This window comes from Phalacrocorax carbo, chromosome 9 (genome assembly GCF_963921805.1).
Source record: "Phalacrocorax carbo chromosome 9, bPhaCar2.1, whole genome shotgun sequence".
Lineage (NCBI taxonomy): Eukaryota > Metazoa > Chordata > Aves > Suliformes > Phalacrocoracidae > Phalacrocorax > Phalacrocorax carbo.
The window spans coordinates 30,799,317-30,819,393 of record NC_087521.1 but is presented as its reverse complement, the minus strand read 5'-3'; the positions used below and the strand labels follow the sequence as shown (position 1 = coordinate 30,819,393).

General features: G+C 41.5%; 1 protein-coding gene and 1 long non-coding RNA gene across 5 annotated transcripts in view; one reads left to right on the top strand and one right to left on the bottom strand.

The window, feature by feature from the left end:
* Positions 1 to 10,776, bottom strand: part of PPP2R5E (protein phosphatase 2 regulatory subunit B'epsilon) — a 73,963-nt gene extending 63,187 nt beyond the window's left edge. The window contains exons 1-2 of one of the 4 annotated variants that reach the window (XM_064460962.1): positions 10,441 to 10,776; positions 7,520 to 7,683 (exon numbers count right to left, since the gene is read on the bottom strand). In XM_064460962.1, the coding sequence (XP_064317032.1) occupies positions 7,520 to 7,676 (157 nt within the window). In that variant the 5' untranslated portion in view covers positions 7,677 to 7,683; positions 10,441 to 10,776. Of the gene's footprint in view, positions 1 to 7,519; positions 7,684 to 10,195; positions 10,350 to 10,440 lie in introns of those variants that run through there. The other 3 variants (XM_064460963.1, XM_064460961.1, XM_064460960.1) reach the window with 3 other exon arrangements.
* A 319-nt stretch (positions 10,777 to 11,095) lies between these two features.
* Positions 11,096 to 18,469, top strand: LOC135315053 (uncharacterized). Its single transcript, XR_010374504.1, has 2 exons — positions 11,096 to 12,221; positions 12,516 to 18,469. It is a non-coding gene; the product is annotated as an uncharacterized LOC135315053 (long non-coding RNA).
* The last annotated feature ends 1,608 nt before the right edge of the window (positions 18,470 to 20,077 follow it).

The following is a 20,077-nucleotide window of genomic DNA, read 5'->3' as shown; positions in this document are numbered from 1 at the left end:
CCATCAAGTGCAACAAATAGGGGTACAAAAGTATTTTACACCAATTCTTTGGACAGCTGCCTTACCTTCTGAAAACACTTGATAAGATCCTCAGACTGTAGATGCAGCAATTTTATTTTTTTTTACTTTTTTAAAGCAGAAAACCACACACAGAGAAGCTACCAACCCTATGCAAAAGTTCACCACCATTTCAGTTCTGCTGAATTAACTGTTTGAGAGGACACAGGATCAAGCACATCACTAAAATTAGGAGACGGCTAAATGTTTTTAACAATCTGGTTTACATTGTGACCCCACAGACACTCGCCTCAGAACAAACGAGAGGCAGCGCACTGCGGCATATGCTTGGGAACTTCTCAAAGAAGCTTTGCCAGCAGAAAAACCCCTCATGCAACTGCACCTGCAATCAAGACTGACACAACCAGTGAGGTTTCAAACTAAGATAAACCCTGCCATATTCTTCTGAAAGAAGGCTGTAGTATTTTTCTAACAGCTTTTCCTTAACCTTTTCTGAAATAATGTGTGCCCATTTGCTGACATTTGTGAATTAGACAGTTACCAAGATCACACAGTCCCACCACTAATCCATAAATGCCCAGCCCTACCAAAACTCAGTGAACTCGGCAAGTCCTCTCATCTGTTCCTTCTCAGGATTTTTGCCTGATTGAGCCAAAGAAACAGTAATAACTTCAATGAAAAAACTGTAGGTGAAAGGAAGTTACCCTGAATCTAAAAAGAGCTTTCTGTCCTCCTCCCACTCCCCAGAAAGCATAAATGAAAGCACTCTTTTCTCAGGGAGGCAGTAGCTTACAAGGGATGAACATGAAGGGACTACTTCATGACTATGAAAGCTTTACCCATGAACCGTAGTAGTATCCTATTAGAAGTATCGCATTTTAAAAACAAACCAGAAAATTAAATAAGCTCAAAACAACTTATTTATATTCAGTCATCTATTATACACACTTAATATACAGAAACACAGATTTTATAAATACGCATATAATTCCAGAGATATGGAAAACATACCTTTCACAACAGTAAAGCTTCATGCCATAACCAATTATAAAGTCAGCACTATACTTCAACAGTCATGTATACTATATAGAAATAATTGCATGGCTAAACCAGAACTTACATTTGTCAAAGGTACTTTGGGAAAGGAATATAAAAGATGTACTTATTACAGAAACAGGAGGTTCTGTTACAGACCCATAGGATTACACTTGGACACAGAAAGAAAACTGTAATATTACTAAAGAAATAAATAATACTGGGGAACATATTATAGACAACATACTGTACAAACACAGACTGAAAACAAAAGCTTCTGATGATGGTAAAGTCTAAATGTTCCTGCACAAATTATCAAGATTTTAGATTCAATCTTATGAAGAGTACAGAAATACAGTGATTACAAGTTACTTCACTTTAAAAATAAATTAAAAAAAAAAATAAAAGAAAAAAGACAAGGAAGAGGTAGGAATGATCTGAACACTTCCAGAAAGTAGACTGAGAAATACCAGAAGTAAAGCAATTACACCCAAAGGCTTCCCCCCAGCAAACAAAAAACCACTACCACGGCTACAGGAAAATGGCCAGACCAAAAGTGACTTAGAATTAAATAAAGACAACTGAATGGAAACGTTAGACGATCTGGGCTAAGCTGACCAAATTTCTCACCAACTGTGGTTTCACTAATACACTGTTAAGGTAAGGAGGTCGTCTTTTACTACAGTCTTTAAGTCAGCGTTTTTACACGTGCCCATCCTCTACAAATGTAGCTCTACAGAACTACACTCCAGGTGTGGGAGACAATAACAAGCAGAAGAAAATTCAAAAACACAGAATGTAATTAGATTATGGCCCTTTCTAAACATCATCAAATAAATACTTTTTAGGAACAACGAGAAACCTTTTAGAATATTGGAAAGAATTATTCTACAAGCACCAGATGTTGAAAAAAATTTAAAAGTTAAGTATATATCCAAAAAACAACTGCCAAGAGCACAACAGAAAAAGTGAAGAAATTAATTACGTATGACAAGGACCTCATACATCTTAAGAAAAAAAATAGTAAATAGGCTAAGTCCTCCTCCCTTTTGGGATTGTGGCCCTATTCCCAAATCTTACACAGAGATGGCCCATTATGTCCAGATTTATTTCAACCAGAATGGGCACAAAATTAGCAAAGTAGTTCCAGGATTGATGCTTGATTCACCACTGATTATGTACAGCACAAATCAAGTTCCAGCATTTTTTCCACACAATGAATTAGGAGTCCTGGGATCTATTTTCAATTATGGAAATAAAGCAAAAATTTAATTTGAACAGGCATAACCACTATGACCCTAAATTCCTGTTTATAAATTAGGAATGAGTATTTAGCGTAGGTGTATTATTAACAGTGTATTGATATCTGTAAGGCATTCCAAATTTCACAAGTGCAGAGTAGCACAAAGAAGACAAGCAGCTAACCCCCATGGAAGTCAACCGAAAACAGAAGCTCTATCTTTCCTCTTCTACAACTCAAATCATGACTATTTGCCATATGTACAGTTCTGAAGGCGGTATCTGTAAGTCTGAAAAAGCCAGACTTCTTTATGATAAAGGAGATTTTTAAAAAATCAAAAGTAACTGTATTTGAAAAAGAAGGCGCACAACTTGCTGTTCTCACTTATTCAACAGTCTTTTGGAGTTGGTAGGACTTTTTACTATTTAGGAAGTTCAGCATTTGACCTATAGGTAGGATTCATAAGAAGAGCTTATAATAAAATCTCAGCTATAGGGAAATCATATAATGATCCGAAACAAACAGCAAGTGAAAAAAGATTTTCCCTTTTTGACTATGCAATGCTCTTTTGTTGCCACTACAGCAATTCTTTAATGCCATGGAAACTATCTGATAAATGTATTAGAAGCTCAATAAATTTCATAATATTGAGGTAGCAAAGCAATTGGTATTGTTGACAGAAAGCTTCTGTTCTGAGTGCCTATTTTAAGGAAGAAAAATTATCTAAAAATAAAGAACATACTTTGAGCTGTTTTCAACAAAAATATACAATAGTTTTAGAAAACCTGAAAGTAAACTACACTAATTGTGTTGGATCATCGGAAAATGTAAGAGGATGATAGGAAAAAATAGGCACTCCTTGAAATGACAAAAATGGGATAAGTTGATTTAAAATTTAACAGTCTTACTTCTGGGTGGTTTGCTTTACCTAACTTATTTATTTTTAATGAGGACAAGGGGGATGGGAAGAATACTGTGAATTACATGCAAGTTTTTCTGTCCAATTTCTCAAGATGCTAAACATGTATTCATAAGGCGTATGATCTTTTTAGCCACCTATATGTATGTCTTCATACTCCAGACACTCCCCTACCATTACAGATACACAAATGAACTCCCCCTTCTCATTTTACAGGTAATACTGAAATTGCTCTGTTTTCACATGTTTAGTACTACAAGATACTTTTTTCCAGCACTGCACTCCTGTTGATCTACCTCTAGAAACTTCTAAGTAAAGACAGTATCAATATAAAAATGAAAGTAAAATAACCCTCCCATAAACAATACATCTATCCAATGCGTACACAATACTGTCCTCCTCTACAGAACAAGCATGATTTGAGGCATGCCCCAAACGTGGTTAACAAACCTGGGCTGGGTTTGACTAAGGCACAGAGGTGGAAGTACTCACTCCCAGAAAAGGGCCCTTGACCAGGGCCGCTCTGCCACACACCAGTTATCCAGGGGACCTGCCAGCCCTGACAATAACAATAGCTTCTTTAAAATTAAAGCCAAAATCAAAAGCCATAACACACTGCATGATACACCAAGCAAGAGCATGCAAACATTTTTAAATGCATGGAAGACTGAAACATACGTAAAAGTACACATCTGGAATACGCAGGACAATTGTATCACAACTCCCATATACGCCTCTCATCCCATTCCTCTACACTTGAAACAAAGGAGAAAAGGCTGGGTTTAAAGTGTTATATTGGACATTAGTCACATTAAAAAAAGATAACTCCAAATTAGGTTTAGTCACAATGCAATAAATAAAAATATAATTAAATTATCAGAAAAGTTAAGTCTTCACTGCAGACAAACAGAGCAGCTTTTTTGCTTGTGGCTTTTCAAAGCCTAAACTCAGCCCAACAGAGCCTCAGAAGGCACATCTTATTTTCTAAGTACGTTAAATGTTTGTTTACAAAAAGACACAATACACACACTTCTGTTAATTTAAAAAAAAATTTAACAAAAACAAAATGCCAAACAAAAAAACCCAAACAAAAATACCCCAACAGTAACTTAATTTCTCTACGCTTTTTTTTTTTTCCCCTGGAATAAGCAATACTGAAAATTCCAGCTCTTATTACATTTCCTAAATAGCAGGTTATCCTTCAGACTTGTACATAGCATCAAAACATACTACCTCTTCTATTTTTCTTTCCTGAAACATTTTTATTACCAAATGAACAACAGCAACGCTGACTTATCTGTTTTTGCAATACAGGCATGTATGTTCACAGGAGGCAACAGACTGCATTAAACCACTACCAAAACAAACCATTTCACTATATGTGACTCTGCCCCTAGGGAAAGGAATGAGAGCAGATAAGATGTGACAGATGTGTAGTCACGTCACTTAATACACTACTGGAAGGTGCTCATATCATTATGGTGACAGACATAGTATAAAAACTTGCAAAGAATGGACTAAGCATTTATCTAGTTTTCTGCATACATGATTCTTGTAATTAAAGAAGATACTGAAGTCCATAAAAGTGCTTTTTGAGAGAAGGCAGCCCACAAATGTCAATATGCAATATAGTTATAAAAGGGAAAAAAGAAAAGGGAGCATTGCATGTATGTTTTTGTCAGCAAAGCCCCTCCATCACGAATAGGAAATAAATACATGAAGGTTAAATTCGAGGTCTGTCCTCTAAAAATTTCCTGTACTGAAGTATTTCTGAAGAGGTTTAATTAAACTTGAAATTTACCCAGAACAAGTTTATTTAAACTTAGAAACTGTAGATCTCCAAACTGATTTCATTGTTATGAGACTTTAAAAGCTATTTTGCTGAAATCTCTTCTGTTTTGGTTTGAAAGTCCCAATCAATAAGGATAAAATTGGAAATCATATGGTTACTAGACTGGAGTAATAGGACTAGTCACTTGTTTGAAGGTAAGTGGAAACCTAAGAGTTCAAAAAATTAGGACTTTCAGGCAATTGGCCAAGAAAAGTATGAAAAATGCAGGAGAAAATTGTTTCCTCACTCCTTTCATGTTTAATGGTCCTGAATGTTACCGATATTAATGGAGGTCAAGAATATATCCAATTCTAACTGCCAGTGTCCCTTCCGCAGGAACCCATACCACTGCTGTTTCAGATAGATGGTTAGGCCCAAATCCTACAAGTTGAGCTGCACAGGTAGATCCTTGTGCTTCTGGGAATCCGCATTAAGTCAAAGAGGGAAAACTAACTCACAGGATCAGATTCTTAATTTGAAGCTGGACCACTGTAACTCATTATGACACTAATCATAAAATGTCTCACCAACACTCTCTGCTCTCCATCCGTTTGTTTGACCTTATTATAGTTTTATATCTCAATCCATGGGACTAGCTACAGTAGTCAAATTAAGCACCTGCACACGTCTATGTTTCTGCAAGACCAGGTCCTCAGACAAAGGCAATGTGTTCCTTCTGCTTGTGCATGTGCCTAGTTTATTCCCTGAATGGGACTACACAGTAGAATGAAATAATTGTAACATCAAATTCTTCATCTATACAAATACAAATCTCAATATTCTCAAGTAATCTAGCCATTTAAGCCAAAGTATAAACTCCATTCACCTTCTGAAGCATAGCAACTAGTATTTCCAAAGGAAATGACCTGCACATTAAAAATTACCTCCAAAAGTATAAAACTGAGCTTTAAAATTATTTCAAAGGAGCATTTCCTTCTTTATCATACTGTCTCAAAACAACAAGAAAAAAAATCATAAAATAATACTCATTGCAGAAATACAAAGTCAAATCCAGTGGAGCCAAGAGACCCTAAATTGAGAAACGCTGAAGGAGGGAGCATTCTGGTACAGCATCACTCCAGGCCTCCTGCTCTTCTACTCTCCTCTACACTTCAAAGGCGGTCACTGTCAGGCCCAGTGCAGCAGAGCTAGATGGGCCATTTGTGCATTCTTACAGGTATGCCTCAGAAAGAAGCCCCAAGTATTTTAAGGACAACTCTGCTAGAACTAACCCTAGAATCCTACTTTTAATTAAAATAAAAAGACACACGTTAAGGTGTGAATCTTTTGTGTGGGTTGGTTTGGGTTGGGGTTTTTTGTTTGCAACTTTTCTGTTCTTGTGAAGAAGTGGGGTTAAGAACTAAACCAAAGTGCAATTACACATCTATTACATACTTCAGTATTCTGATTAACAAATTTGTCAAACAGGTAGAGGAGGGTATGTGGCAAATACACTTGCCAACAAAGCAAAAACGGCACAGACATAATATTAAACCTATTAATCTCACTGTTTTCCAGAACTATCAGCACCAACCACGCTTATTTTCCCTACTTATAGCAGAAAAGAAGAATAGCAATGCAAAAAAATCCACAAAAAAACATTTGGGAATTCAGTGTAAAAGAAACCCTTCCGAAAGATGATTCCCCCTTCCTCACCAGACAGACATAATTCTGAGAGGTGCTCTTGGACCCTGGATTTGTACTGAAATTCAGTGACAACGGGGATTTAGGGGAAGCATTCAAGATATTACAGAGATATTGGCACCCTTTCAAGAGTAGTATGCTGGATCATAATTTTCTTTCCCAAATTAGAGGTTAAATCTGCCAGCAGAAACTCAACCGGAGCTGGGATATGCAGGCGCTCAGAACAGTAGCGTCTTGCCTAAGACCTGACTGGCAGCATCTTTCCTCTTGAGAGGCTGCAGCTCATGGGACCTCTCTATTTCAAAACCCAGCCAAAGCCAGGAGCTGGGAGCTACCCATTCACAAATGGTACAAGCAGGGGTCCATTCTCCCCACTCATACCTTCCTGTGGGGCATTCAAAACAAGCCTACGGGCTGCGTTTGGCACCGCTGTCACAGGTTGCAGACCCACACATGAAGGAAAGATACTAAAAACCAATTCCCCTCCACTCCCAAGTCCATTTACCGTTATCAAAATTACTGGTCATTTACATCAACTGCTGAGTATTCACAAACTAAAATGCTCACATGTAGCCTGAGTGCCTTGAAAGTTCAAGTCATGGTGTGGGTTAACATTAGCATTTAAAACTTTCAAAAGTATTGCAAACAATTACCACACCCTCAAGTCACAGATAAAATATTCTGCAGAGCTTAAATACATACATTTCTGGCATGAAACATTTCTCATTGCTGGCAAAATTTCCTGCAATTTCTGGCAACAGAATACTTTGAGTTTAGAGGTTGGCTGTAGAGTAAAATTGGTTTATTTATTAAAAATCATTCTTGATCTTACCTTTTAGCAGAGGCAGGGGAGTTAACTCGATAGGCTTGCCCTGAGACCTAAACTGGGAGGAGCTTTGTGACCTCTTCTGTCTGGCTTTTCTGACGGACTTCCGAGAAAATCCGTCTACTTTATCCACTGATGGAGGAGTAGTTGGTGCTGAGGACATATCCCTACTGAAGGAAAACAAATGTTACAAACATTCCAAATGTATTAAATGAGTAAAAAGATTAACCTGAACTTTCCAAAAATCATCTTCTTTCTGCAACACTCTCCTGCTGACAACTCACCCAGACAGACCGTTAGGAGAGATAACCCACCAACATACGTACAAATTGTATGGAATAAACTTAATGGAACAGTGTAATAATTCTTCTTGCTCAGACCTAATGCTGACATCATTATGTCAATAGAATTTCATACACCTGTAGGCTTGACATAGGATTGTAGCCTTAAACTATGTATTTTCTGGGACAAAGAAATTTCAACTCAGTCTACAAGGAACCGTATATGCTAAAGAACGGGTACACAAAAAGGCACAATTTTCTTTTTGCATTAAAGTAATCAGTATGCATAGGACAGAAAAAATAGGCCAGCAAAAAAAATTCAGTTTATTTGCCACACCTACAAACAAGATTTTGTAGAAATTAAGTAAGTATAGCAAAAGGTACTGCCATGCTTCATAATTTCACTAACACTGACAGATTTTACATATTACTTCTTTATTCTCCATTTTAGAAATACTCAGTTATCTTCTTGTATGTCTCTCTACACATAGTTATGCCATGTTCTCGCACTTCTGTAAGAATAGCAGTGTGGTTGCCATAACTGTTCTAAGGGCATAAGCCACACAAGGTTTGCAGGGAGAGGCAGAGAGCCAAAAAAGGTTTCTGCAGGCAAAAGTTTGTTTGTTTCCCAACTCTATCAGCTGGTTTAAGAAATAAGAATTGCTTCTTCCTATAAAGCTTGCCTTGGTAGTACTCCTGTAGCTGATTCCATACTACTAAGAAATACCAAAGGAAACATTTAAAGAGTGAATTAATCCATCCTGCTACTGTATTTACAAGTCTTGCCCTGTCTGCTAAAACGGTCCATCACATCTTGGTGAAGTACAGGAATATTAATGGAATACTACTTAAGGGAAACGAGACAGGAGGAATTTAGGCCTACATATTTCAAGCAGCTCTCTGTACAGTTCACCAGCATGTGCACCTCTTCTAAAATCAACAGAACTATCTGCATTAGTAACATGATCATTAACAAGAGCAGCTCCGCTGATTTCAGGAAGGCTACACACTTGTGCAAAGTTAAGCATCAGCATAAGCATTTGCAGGATCAGGGTCTTAGAACATGTCCTTGGAAAGCATTACTCATCCTCAATGTCTGTTGACTTCAATTACCAAAGTAACTCGTATGCTAAAAGTAGTTGATTCCACTTTTGAGTACTTATTATATTAAAATATTTGTTTACTCATTTGCTTCATAAATTATTAAATCCACTGAAACAGACATTATTTGGGTTTGCCATTTTTAAGAAAAGCTTTAGAAAGTAGGATTTTTTGCAACAGTATAAACCAGTTCCAAAAGATAAGAACTATTTAATGCAAAATTATATATACGTGCACTAAATTTATCAAAAATGGAAGTATAAACTCCATAGCTTCTTCGAGGAAGCACGTGCAGCACCCAGAAGCTGAACTGTGCAGCTGGCATTGCAATAATGGAAAAACCTTATTCCATCTTTTTTATTTCTCCTGAGCTATTATTTCACTACCAGCTTCTGCTTTCTAAATATCATATACTATCAGCAACGTGAACCTGTACGTTAACCTGGTCTTGTTTATCATTGGGGGAAAAAAATTGCCACCATCACCAGGGCATTCAGGCCCCAGCCAAGATTAATAAATAAAGAAGTCAGATAAACTGAAACAGAATGGCCTGTACTTTAGCAACCCGCTTCTAAGATTTCAACAGTCCGCCAAAAACCATACAAAGTTACCTGTTACATAAACAGGTAATTCTGGAAATATCAGCAAAAATATATTCTTAAAACCTGAAGTGGTTGGCCCTATTTCATCTCCTCAGAAAGATTCACCTCCTCATCACGTGCATCATTAAAGTGTAACCATTTCTGCTGAAATGTTTGCACACTCCCTCAAAATTAAATTACCAAAATAAAGAATAATAATAATGGACACGGACTAAAGTAGATCTCTTAAACTGCAGGATCATTGTGTCAGCAAGAAGCTTTACTGACACTTCTCTGCTGTAAATTTAGTAACAGTTTCCCTAACCTGCTTTATAAATTATTAAAATCTAATTCTAATTCAACAAGACTACATCCAGCCTAACAACCTTACAGTAAACACTGATCTTTTTTTCATCTCTCCAAATGAACACTGGCTCCCCTGAATACACTATCACGGCGAAACACACTGTTTCAAGCGGGGCGGGTGTGTGTGTGTGTGTGTGTGTGTGTGTGGAAAAAAAGCCCGAGATTATTTATTGTGTGCGAGTGGGGAAGCTGCAAACCCAGCTTCTTGCTTCTTTCAGCAGGGGATCTTATTTTATCCCCCGAGTATTTTGGTAAATACGGAGCCGCGCACATCGGATCCGCCGGTCCCCGGGGGAGCGGGGTGCAATGCACGGGGCGAGGCGAGTGGACGTGAAAATACCGACGGATCTCACCGGGTTCGGGAGCCGGCGCCTCGCTCCGCACCCGGGGACGCGGCGGCGCACGGAGCTGCCTCCCGCCCGCTGCTCTCGGCTGTCATTTCCAGAAGGGAGCCGCGGAGCACCGCAGCTGGAACATGTCCTCCCCGCAGCCCCCCGCGCCTCCTCACCGCCGCCCGGCCCGGCCCGCCCGCGCCTCCTCCTCCTCCTCCTCCCCGCACGGCCGCCGCCGCCGCTCCCCCGCGGAGGGATGGAGTTACCTTGACCCTCCTGGTAGAGAAACCGGAGACGGGAGGGAGGCGGCGGCGTGAGCCGGGCTTGGCGGAGCGCGGCCGATGCCTGCGGCGGCGGCCCGAGTGTGGTACGCGCCGGGCTCGGTCCCTGCCGCGGCGGCGGCGGCGCAGGAGCCTGTAGGCCTCGGCGGCGTTGGCGGCCTCCCCAGCGCAGGGCGGCGTTGGCGGCGGGTTCAGGAGCGGGCGGCTGCTCGGGCTCCGCTCAGTCCCATGCACTCGGCGCGGCCCCCTGCCTGCGATGGCTGCTGCCTCACTCACATTCCCGGCGGAGCCCTGCGGAGGGGCCCTGAGGAGGCGGCGGGGGGGGGGGGGGGGGCGGCGGGGGGAGCCGAGTGCGGGCCGAGCCGAGGGGGAGCGGCGGGCGCGGTGCGGGCGGCCGGGGGGTGGGGGGGGGGCAGGCCGGGCCGGTGGCGCTGCGAGGGGATGGAAGGCCTCTTCCGCCAGCGGCTGGCTCAGGTGAGAGGGGGCGTCCCGGTGGGCGTCGGGGTCGCGCTCCGGCTGGCTCCTATTGTCACTCTCAGCGGGCTCCGGCCATGGCACTCACTCACTCACACACACACACACGCTCCCTCCCTCTCGCACAACCCAGCCTGCTGCCGCCGCCGCCACCGCCCCCCGGCCCGCCCCCCGCGCCCGCCCACTGGAGCTCTGCCGCCGGGACGCGCCGCCTCATTGGCGCCCGCCGCCGCCGCCGGGACAGCCGGGAAAGGGGAGCGCTGCCGGGGGAGGAGGCGCGGCCGGCCGGGGCGGCGCGCGGTGGCGGCGGGCGAGCGGGTCGCGATCGCCGCCATCGCCCTTCTCTTCCCTTCTTCTCCCTCTGCTCGGCCTGGGAGGGAGGCGGGTGAGCGCCGGCTGCCGCCAGAGCGAGGCCCGTCGGCTGAGGTAAAAAACCCGGCAATTCTGAGGTAAAGCCCTGCTAGTGCTGAGGTAAAGTCCCCGCCCCGCCGCACCGGGCCCTTGCAGGGGGCCGGACCCCCCTTCCCAAGGAGGGCAGCGGGCGGGAAGGGGCCCCGGGGCCGGCCGGGCCGTGCGAGGGGCTGCCGGGGGGACCGGACCGACCCGGGCGGGCCCGCGGCTCCCTTGTTTTGCTCCGTAAGGAGAGGCAGGGTTCCTGCGCCCCTTACCCTTGGGTGTCCTCAGCCAGTGCGTGATTGTTGTCTGAATCGTTTTGCCTTTTTTTTATATATAAAGTGTATTTATATGTATAGCGGCCAGCACAAGGACTGCTTGTAAATAGTATTGTTAAATATCATAAACCTTGTTTAAATTTATTTAACTGCTGGCTTGGTGTTTGGCAGTTGAGGGTTTTTTTTTGCCGAAATACAACTAATGGTGTTAATATGTCTACTACGTTTGAAAATACTCTCCACTGTTTCCCCTCTATTTCTGACAGAAAAAAAAAAAAAAGACTCACACGAGCAGCAGTCCTCCTGTGTTGACATGACCAAAACCCTTTGAGGTACAGTAATTTCTCTAGGCAATGAGCTCAAGGGCAGTTTGAGGGCTGGTTGCTTGCATGGGTCAGTCACGTCCCCCTGTTTGTGCAGGTAGTGAGTGCCTAGACCCTCTAAACGTTACTAATCTTATAAAGAATACTTCTTGCCCCCCTCAGTTTCTTGTCTCAGTTTACCCTCCAGGTATGTGAGTACTAATATTGGCATAACAAGGAGGTGGGACGGTGGCAGACTCCATTTAGAGTGGTTTAAGCTGTTGTGAAACTACTTTCAAAATTGCTAATTCTCAGCCAGGTAAGTTCCCTTGTCCAGCTCACACTGAGGAATCTGGAACACTAGTTAAAATAAAAGCTTACTGCTACTGAAGTACAACTGTAATGGATGTAAACACTTTTGCCTCTCTTCCCCCAGTATGCCTCTTGCATATGTTAAGAAACATGTCTCCGCCTAAATTTTTTTTACCTATAGACTAAGCAATTCCACTGAATTTCAGTCCTTTCTTGTGTGTCACAGTTTTAAACCTCTCAAGATGCTTATTTATTCTCCCTGTAATGTCTCAAAGTCATTCACATCTATTTCGAACTGCAGCACCCAAGACCGGACACAGTACTACAATTAAGGCCTCAACAACACCGGCATCTGCTGTCATGCCTGTCACAGACTACGCTCCTGTTTACATGTGCCAATACAAACACTTTTGAGTCAGTATGATCTATTCACAATTCTGCTGACCTGTTTTAACCCCCACATCCATTTCTGCTGACCTACCAAGACAGTTATTTCTCCCTCAAGTAGACAGTAATGCTACTTGAGAAATGAGTTACTGCAACAACCCTAATGCTATCCCTTCATTTCTGTTGCTGGCCAGATTGACAGTCAAGACATCTTTTAAAATAAAATTCCACATGATTTTACGTCAGAAAAATGTAGAATTTGTCATCCTTTGTAAATCGATTGCATTTCTCAGAAGAATTGTATTTAAAAACCAGAACTTCGCTAAGATTGAACTGTGCCACAGTTACAGAATGGTTGCATAACTCTAAATTTAGAAGAGAGATTTGTACATATTTGCAAATATTTAAAACTTTAAATTCACTTTAAGCAGCTTAAACCGAACCAGCTGAAATAATCTAAATGCAAGTAAGGGTTGATAACAAAGAATGTAGGTTGGGGGGATTTATGCTAATATAAGGTAAAATTTGGCAAAACCAGCATAACTTCCTGTTGCCCCCATCAGTGAAGGACAGAACCTGCAGATGCACGTGTTTTGCTTTGTGATATGTACTTTATTCTGTTAGTTGTGTTTGTCAGTGACACACGTTAATTCTCAGGTGTATTCACTCTCCTGTGTGCTGCTTTTGATCTGGACTGAACGGTGCAATGGGCAGCTCATAAAGTTATCGATAGCGTACTCTGCCAAAGGGAAGTTCTAGCACAGTCTGATGGCTAGGCTGGCTTTTTAGGTGAAGTAGAGTGTGCCATTTCATATGGTTGTACTTTGGTCTTCCCAGTATGAAATGAAATCCATCTTTGTAAAACACTAAAAATCTAAAACTCAAGCATGTGATGTGGGTATTTATTAAAGTAACGGCCACAGAAGGGATAAAAGCCAAGACTGCTGTCCAAGTTCACTATCCTGTCTGCACAGAGTTTTTCACTTCTCATTCTGTCTTTTTATAACAGCTACAGAATTAGTTCTTCAGTATAGCTGAACAAGCTGGTAAATAATGCATTCAGCTAGTTTATTTTGTATATGAAAAATGCATCATGTGGTATGTCTTGTCCATTTTGATTGTATAAAGCATTTTTATGATGTGTTTTATATCAGGTGATGTTTATATGGTAACAATTAAATAAAAATACAGGCTTTATCAGTTAATAAACAGAAATCTTACCTTTTATTCATCACTTGGCCAGCAGAGTTTACAGAATTGCCTTCCCTTTTATTTCTAGATTGCTTTCTTTTTTCTACTTTGGTCTGTAATGTCTCCATCAGTAAGGAGATTTAAGACCACAACATAAGAAAACTGCTAACATTTCAAAGGGGCACTGTTACATGTCCTCCTCCTATTCTCTGTTTAGTCTGTATTTTGAAAAAATTGCTACTTTAAAAATGATTACATGAATCCCAAGCAGAGACAGAGAAGAAATAAGTACTACAGGTGTTTTATGTAGGTGTGTATTCACTTATATTTATGTGTTTGTATAAATATTTATAATATCAACTTGCAAGAATAAAAATTAACTGTCATTAGGTAAAGTTCACGTGACCAACATCTCACATACAAGTGTGCAGGAGTATATATAAAAATATGCGTTCAATACCTGCAACCCTTCCTGAAGATCTGCAAGCAATAATAAGTTCTTTTGATCAGTGTTTTTCTGCTGCTATGAAAGGCACAAGACCAGCCTATCCTCTTTAAAAGTTACACTGCCTTACTGTCCTACAAAAGGGATTTTTAAAAATAGTATAGAAAGGAATTTTCAGGGCCGGCTCCTCAGCAGTCAGGTAATGTCCTTTTTAGCACCTGAACAGTCAGAACAGCTATCAAGAGTCCTCCAAAACAGAAATTTTTGTACCAGTGACTCAGATTTGTGCCGCTTCGCCTTTTTTTTGTGTGACTGAAGTTCCACTGTAGACCATCTGTTATGGCCACCCAGGCAGGAGTACGGAGCTTGCATCCGCGTTGGCATTCTGCTCTCCGCATAGCGGCTCATCAGACAGGATTGCTACGTAGACACCACCATGGATGTCCTGCTCCATTGGGTGATAAACATAAGTGGATCTAGCTGGAGTTGTAAACGTTTCACGTAGCACATCTGATGTGTATTTGTCTACTGTAAGGGTCACGTAATGCTACATAAAGGTTCTCCTATATGTCAAAAGGAGCATTATCAGGGGTACCATGGGATTAGTACAGATATTCCCTGTTCCAATACTAGTAAGCAAGAAAAGACTTGATCTCCCCAGAGAACTAATTATTCAGACCAGCAGGAAAAAGGCCAGAAAGAAAAAGCGTTATGGAGGAAGCAGCAGCGCCGTTTGAAGAAGCAAATCAGCATGTGAACAAGGCTTTTCTGATACATCTTTTAACAAAAGTGAACACAGTGGAATACCGCATCAAAGTAACTGTCCTGCTCCATCCATTTGATTGAAACAGCACAATCTGAGATTTTTTTGTTTACATTTGAATCAAATTCATGTCTAACAAAAAAATGTTCTGTTTAGTCTGTTTACCCTGGAGTTGACTTCTGATTCATGTGTTTTACATTTTGGGCAGGAATGGTATGTCCAGCTTTTGGACAACATTTATAATCACAGTACCAAGTTTCTGTAATAATAAGCAAGTGCTTATTATGTGGACTTTTCACCTATTGCTCCTCCTTGTATCAGCTATGTGATAACACTGTCAGTGCCCTCAGGAGCTGAATTCCTGATGCATGTGTGGGGAAGGGTTTTGGGGTCATAGACACAATTACCCGAATGGGAACTAATTCTTCCTCTCTGTGTATAGACACTGCGTCATTTGAAGTCTGTTTCTGTAGTCAACGTGGCAAGATAAGTAGGAGCTTGCTCGCCTCTGCAGCTGGCTAGCTGCCTCCTCCTAGCACAGCGCTGCTTTCACTTATTCCCCAACTCACTTTTTTTGTTCCTATTTTGTTCCCCTCCCCCAGCGTTTTAACTTGCTTTCAGGCCCCAGGCACTCCTTTAAGCCTAGATTTCTGAATTTTTTGTTAACTTCCCTTCTCTGCCTGTTTACCTGTGCTGCCTTCGGGTTCTGCGGTGTGTTCCTCAGCCAACCTCCCCTCGCCAACTGTAGCGCCGCAACCGCCACTGAAGGTTCCAGCGCTCCCCGCTTCTCTCCCGGGGCAGCCGCCCACGGGGCTGCCTCTGGCGCCTGAAACTGCGCCTGGAAACAGAGTGCCTGCCCGTGTGTTACGTGGTCCCCTGCACCCCTGGGGTATCTCTGATTCCTAAGAGAAAAGGGGTCGGTGTCCAATTCTTCGCCTTGTGATCAAGGCTCCTTGTTGCAGTTATCTCTGCGTTTAATGCGTTAAAAGCTAATGTACGCACTGTTATGATCTCCTGGTATAAAGCCATCTCTTCAGATGAGCACCCTCCACTGTGGCCCAGCTTCCTACATGGCCACCCCCCAAAATGAACACATAAGTAAAATACCAGTGTGGGCTGAAGGTGTCCAGCAGCGCTTCAAGTGTATGAACTGCTGCTCTTATAGCGCTTCCCATGTCTCCAGCGAAGTACCTACCAGCTCCCTCCCAAGCTTAGTGCATCTCTCATGGTTACAGCAGCAGTTGATAAAACACTTGAGGTTTTCCCCAAGTACAGACACCCTGACGAAGGAGTGGGCTGAGAGAGAAATATCTTGTTCTCTTTGTTATAACGAAGAACAAGCAAGTATTCGTCTTGTGGTTTTTTCAGCTTGCCTAATCTTTATCTCATAGTACAGCTTAAACCTATTAGATACTTTTACATTTAAAATTTTCAGATCATGGCAAATGAAAGTGTTCTTCCATAGTCTGTAGCTCAGCTCAGTGTTGTAGGGACTGCTTAATATCAGGGGAGTCTTAAATAAGTTTAAAATATAAGTCCTAGTGGGTTCCAGAGCTTGTGGTATGAAGCTGGGCTGAGGAAGGGCTGTACATGTGCCAAGGGCACTTCCACAGAGCTTTTGAACAACTTGTTAAGAGGCGTCAGGAGAAAAGCTGCTTGGAAAGAAGTGGCTGAGTGTTAGTCACAATTCTAAAGACAAATCCTCCTGGGAGCCTGCTGCATGAGCACGAGTGCCCTCACGCTGAGCGAAACAAAGTAGTCCCCTCCACCTCCACGGGGAGCAGGGGTTAGCCATAAGCAGTACGGGCACAGGCTAGTCAGCACGGCTGTCTGTCCCTGGCTGGCGGACACAGCAGCAGAGACATTACTGTATGGCAGCACTGGCAAGGAATCTGTATGAATTCTGCTGAAAGTGGAAGGACAGGAAAATAAAGACTATATAAGAGCATTCTCTAAAATCTTCCCAGATCCACTGTCAGGGTTAAAACAGATAGGATAATTTCACCACTGAGAAAATGATGTGAATAAGGAGGCTTGTACTTCTTCTATGACCCTGCAGAGGAATTACAGATACCCTACAAATTACTAGTAAGACAGGACTTCACAGGAGACAGGAACTGGAGCTGAAACCCAAAAGCTAAAAATCCTAGAAAAAGGCAGGAATTTCTTAGATTTAGACAGAAATTAGCAAAGGACCACCTAAACAACCTCCTGGCTAAGCAGACCACACAAAGATTACTGAAACAACAACAAATATGGTGTTCTTCTGTGCAAGTGCTGGAAGCCTGAAAACTTAGTTGAGGAGATGATAATGTCTCATTTTACAGGAGCATGCTGGTAGAACTGATTTTTAGGAAACAGAAGGAATGGCATTAAAGCCTCTCCAGTATGTGATGACAAAAAGAGTTGAGAATGCTCAGATTAGGAAAGGAATAGCGAATGAATCAGGAAACATCATTTTACCATTGTACAAATCCATCGTGCATCCTTGGTTATCTTTAACTCTGCGTAATTTGGTACAGACTGTATTTAGGAAAGAATATAGAGAAAGGCAAGAAATACAATGGCTTGGTGCAATTCCCACCCAAGGAGAGGATTAATTCATTGGGGATCTTGAGCTCAGAAGAAAATATGTCAGGCTGAATTTGCTAGAGGTCTGTCAAGGTCTTTGATGGAATGGAGATGGGCAAATGAGCGACTTATTTTTCAAAACTGCTTTGTAATATTTGTTCTTGTGTTTTCTGGCAAGATGGAATATTACAAGCTTTCACATCGTGTTATAGAGGCAAAAAGTATGAACAGGTTCACATAAAGCCGAATTTTAAAAACCGGATGCCCAAGGGCACCAAGGAGAAATTAAATTGTCCTTGTACTTTAACAGGCTACCATAATTACAACATACATTACATATGCAACACATTAATGAGTTAGAAGCTTATTTGCCACCAAATAAAAAGCACCGCTATCAACTTTAAAAATCTGTTCTATAGAGAAGTCTAGATACCAGATTTAGGGTAAGATAACTCAGTAAATATAGAAGAATTTCAGCCAATATAAAATCTGTGGTATGTTATGATAAGATTTGGCATATTATAATTATTGAGCGGCTTCTTTGACATGCTATCCATTCCCCACACTTAGAGAATTTTCAACATTATCCAGTGTCAGGTGGGTCCCAGAAGAATTTATAGCAAGAATCAATAGCCAAGACTTGAATGAGAGAAGATCAAAAATAGAGTTGAGATTTTCCTTTTTAAGATGCAAGGAGGAGTTAAAACCATGATTTGCTAAGGCACCAAGCGGCACCAGCAGACACCTCTGGAAAATTAATCTTAAGCTATCTTTAGTACATTCAAAGAAATTGTGGCTCCCACTTGAGCCATTTCAGCTCAAATACAGATAAAAAATAATCAGATCACATAGACTGTTCACTCGTCTTGAATAAATAAATATTTAACGGAACTGTGCACTTCTGAGTCATGTTGAGTTCTAATATGTGTCTTTCTAGGTGTGCAGCCTCTGAGCAGATTCACCTCTGACTGCAGTTCTCTAGGTCTGCATCTGTACTTCATGTGCTGAAGTCCATCAAAAATACACTAGACACAGAAATCCTAATATTGAGAGCTTTTAGTACACAAATGGCTAACGAGAGCCCTTCAAAAAGCTCTTCCCTGCAAGTTTGTTGTAGAATAATTCCAGTGTCTTGCAGTTACTGGGTTTTAATGATGGGCTGTTGGGACAATTTTTTTAGGCCTAACTAGAGCTTAGTTCTTGCAATTTTATCACCATCTTGTAGCTTGAGTGTGCGATACTCCTGGGCAGCGCTGTTCAGTGCCTGCCTGAGTACAGTTTTTAAATGTGATTTTTTTTCTTTTCACTGATTTATACCTAGGCCAAATTCTTATTATGATCTTAGGTTCCTTTCTTGAAAACTCACTGCAGCTTCATTTAGGACCTTAAAATATTACTTAAGCCACATCCTGGAATATATGAAAATAAATTTTCTCCATCTTCTACATAAAACATCCTTTCTGAGTTACAGAATTTCGTAGAGTCATAGAATCATTAAGGTTGGAAAAAACCCTTAAGACCATCGAGTCCAACCGCTAACCTATCACTGCCAAGGCCACCACTAAACCGTATCCTCAAGCACCACATCTTCCCTTCTTTTAAATACCTCCAGGGATGGAGACTCCACCACCTCCTCCCTGGGCAGCCTGTGCCAATGCTTGACAACCCTTTCAGTGAATCAGTTTTTCCTAATATCCAACTTCCTTCCAAAGTACACTATTTTTGATCCAAAATTTCATTCCTTGATTTTCAAACCATTCTGATCCCATCAAATGTAATTTCACACCCACTGAATCCCACCTCAAGCCTTTTCCCAATGTGATCCAGCTATTCTGGGGCAGATGTTATAGGAAGTTACCCAATACCATTCTAATACACAACCGTGAATGTGCTTTAGAGATTTTTTTCGTAACTCCTGGTGTTGTTGCACTTAGCAACCTGATACATATATGTAAGCCGTTTCACTTGCCTCCTGTTCCTCACTACAACTCACTGCTTTGCTTTTAGCAAATTGACAGAGTTATAACAAATACGCACGCTGGAGCTTTCATATGGTACCATGGCCTATCATCCCATTCAAACTGTTTCTTCAGGAAAATTAGCATCTAGTGTTGATCCTGCTGGTGATCATCTAAAGGACCTTTCAATCAGAACGGCACGTATGCAGAATTCTTTATTTTATTTTGGTCGTAGAACTATTTGCCATCTGAAATGTTATCTGCTTATTGAAGCCATTAGACAGAAATATAAGTGAGGTATTCTGCTTTCAAGTGAGATTTACAAAAATGCTCATTACCTCCTGGGAAAAAAATGGTAAGAGACATTTGCAGAAAAAAGTAGGGCATCTATTGCTGCTACATGTTTAATTTTATTTGATTTACTATACTTAACTTTTCCCTTTGTTGGCAAAAACAACCTTAGCTGTTGCTAATGCTGTTTGCCAGCGTCTCCATCTGCATCTTTGGTTACGTCTTGGATTCGCTCGCTTAGCATTTGCAGAATTCTG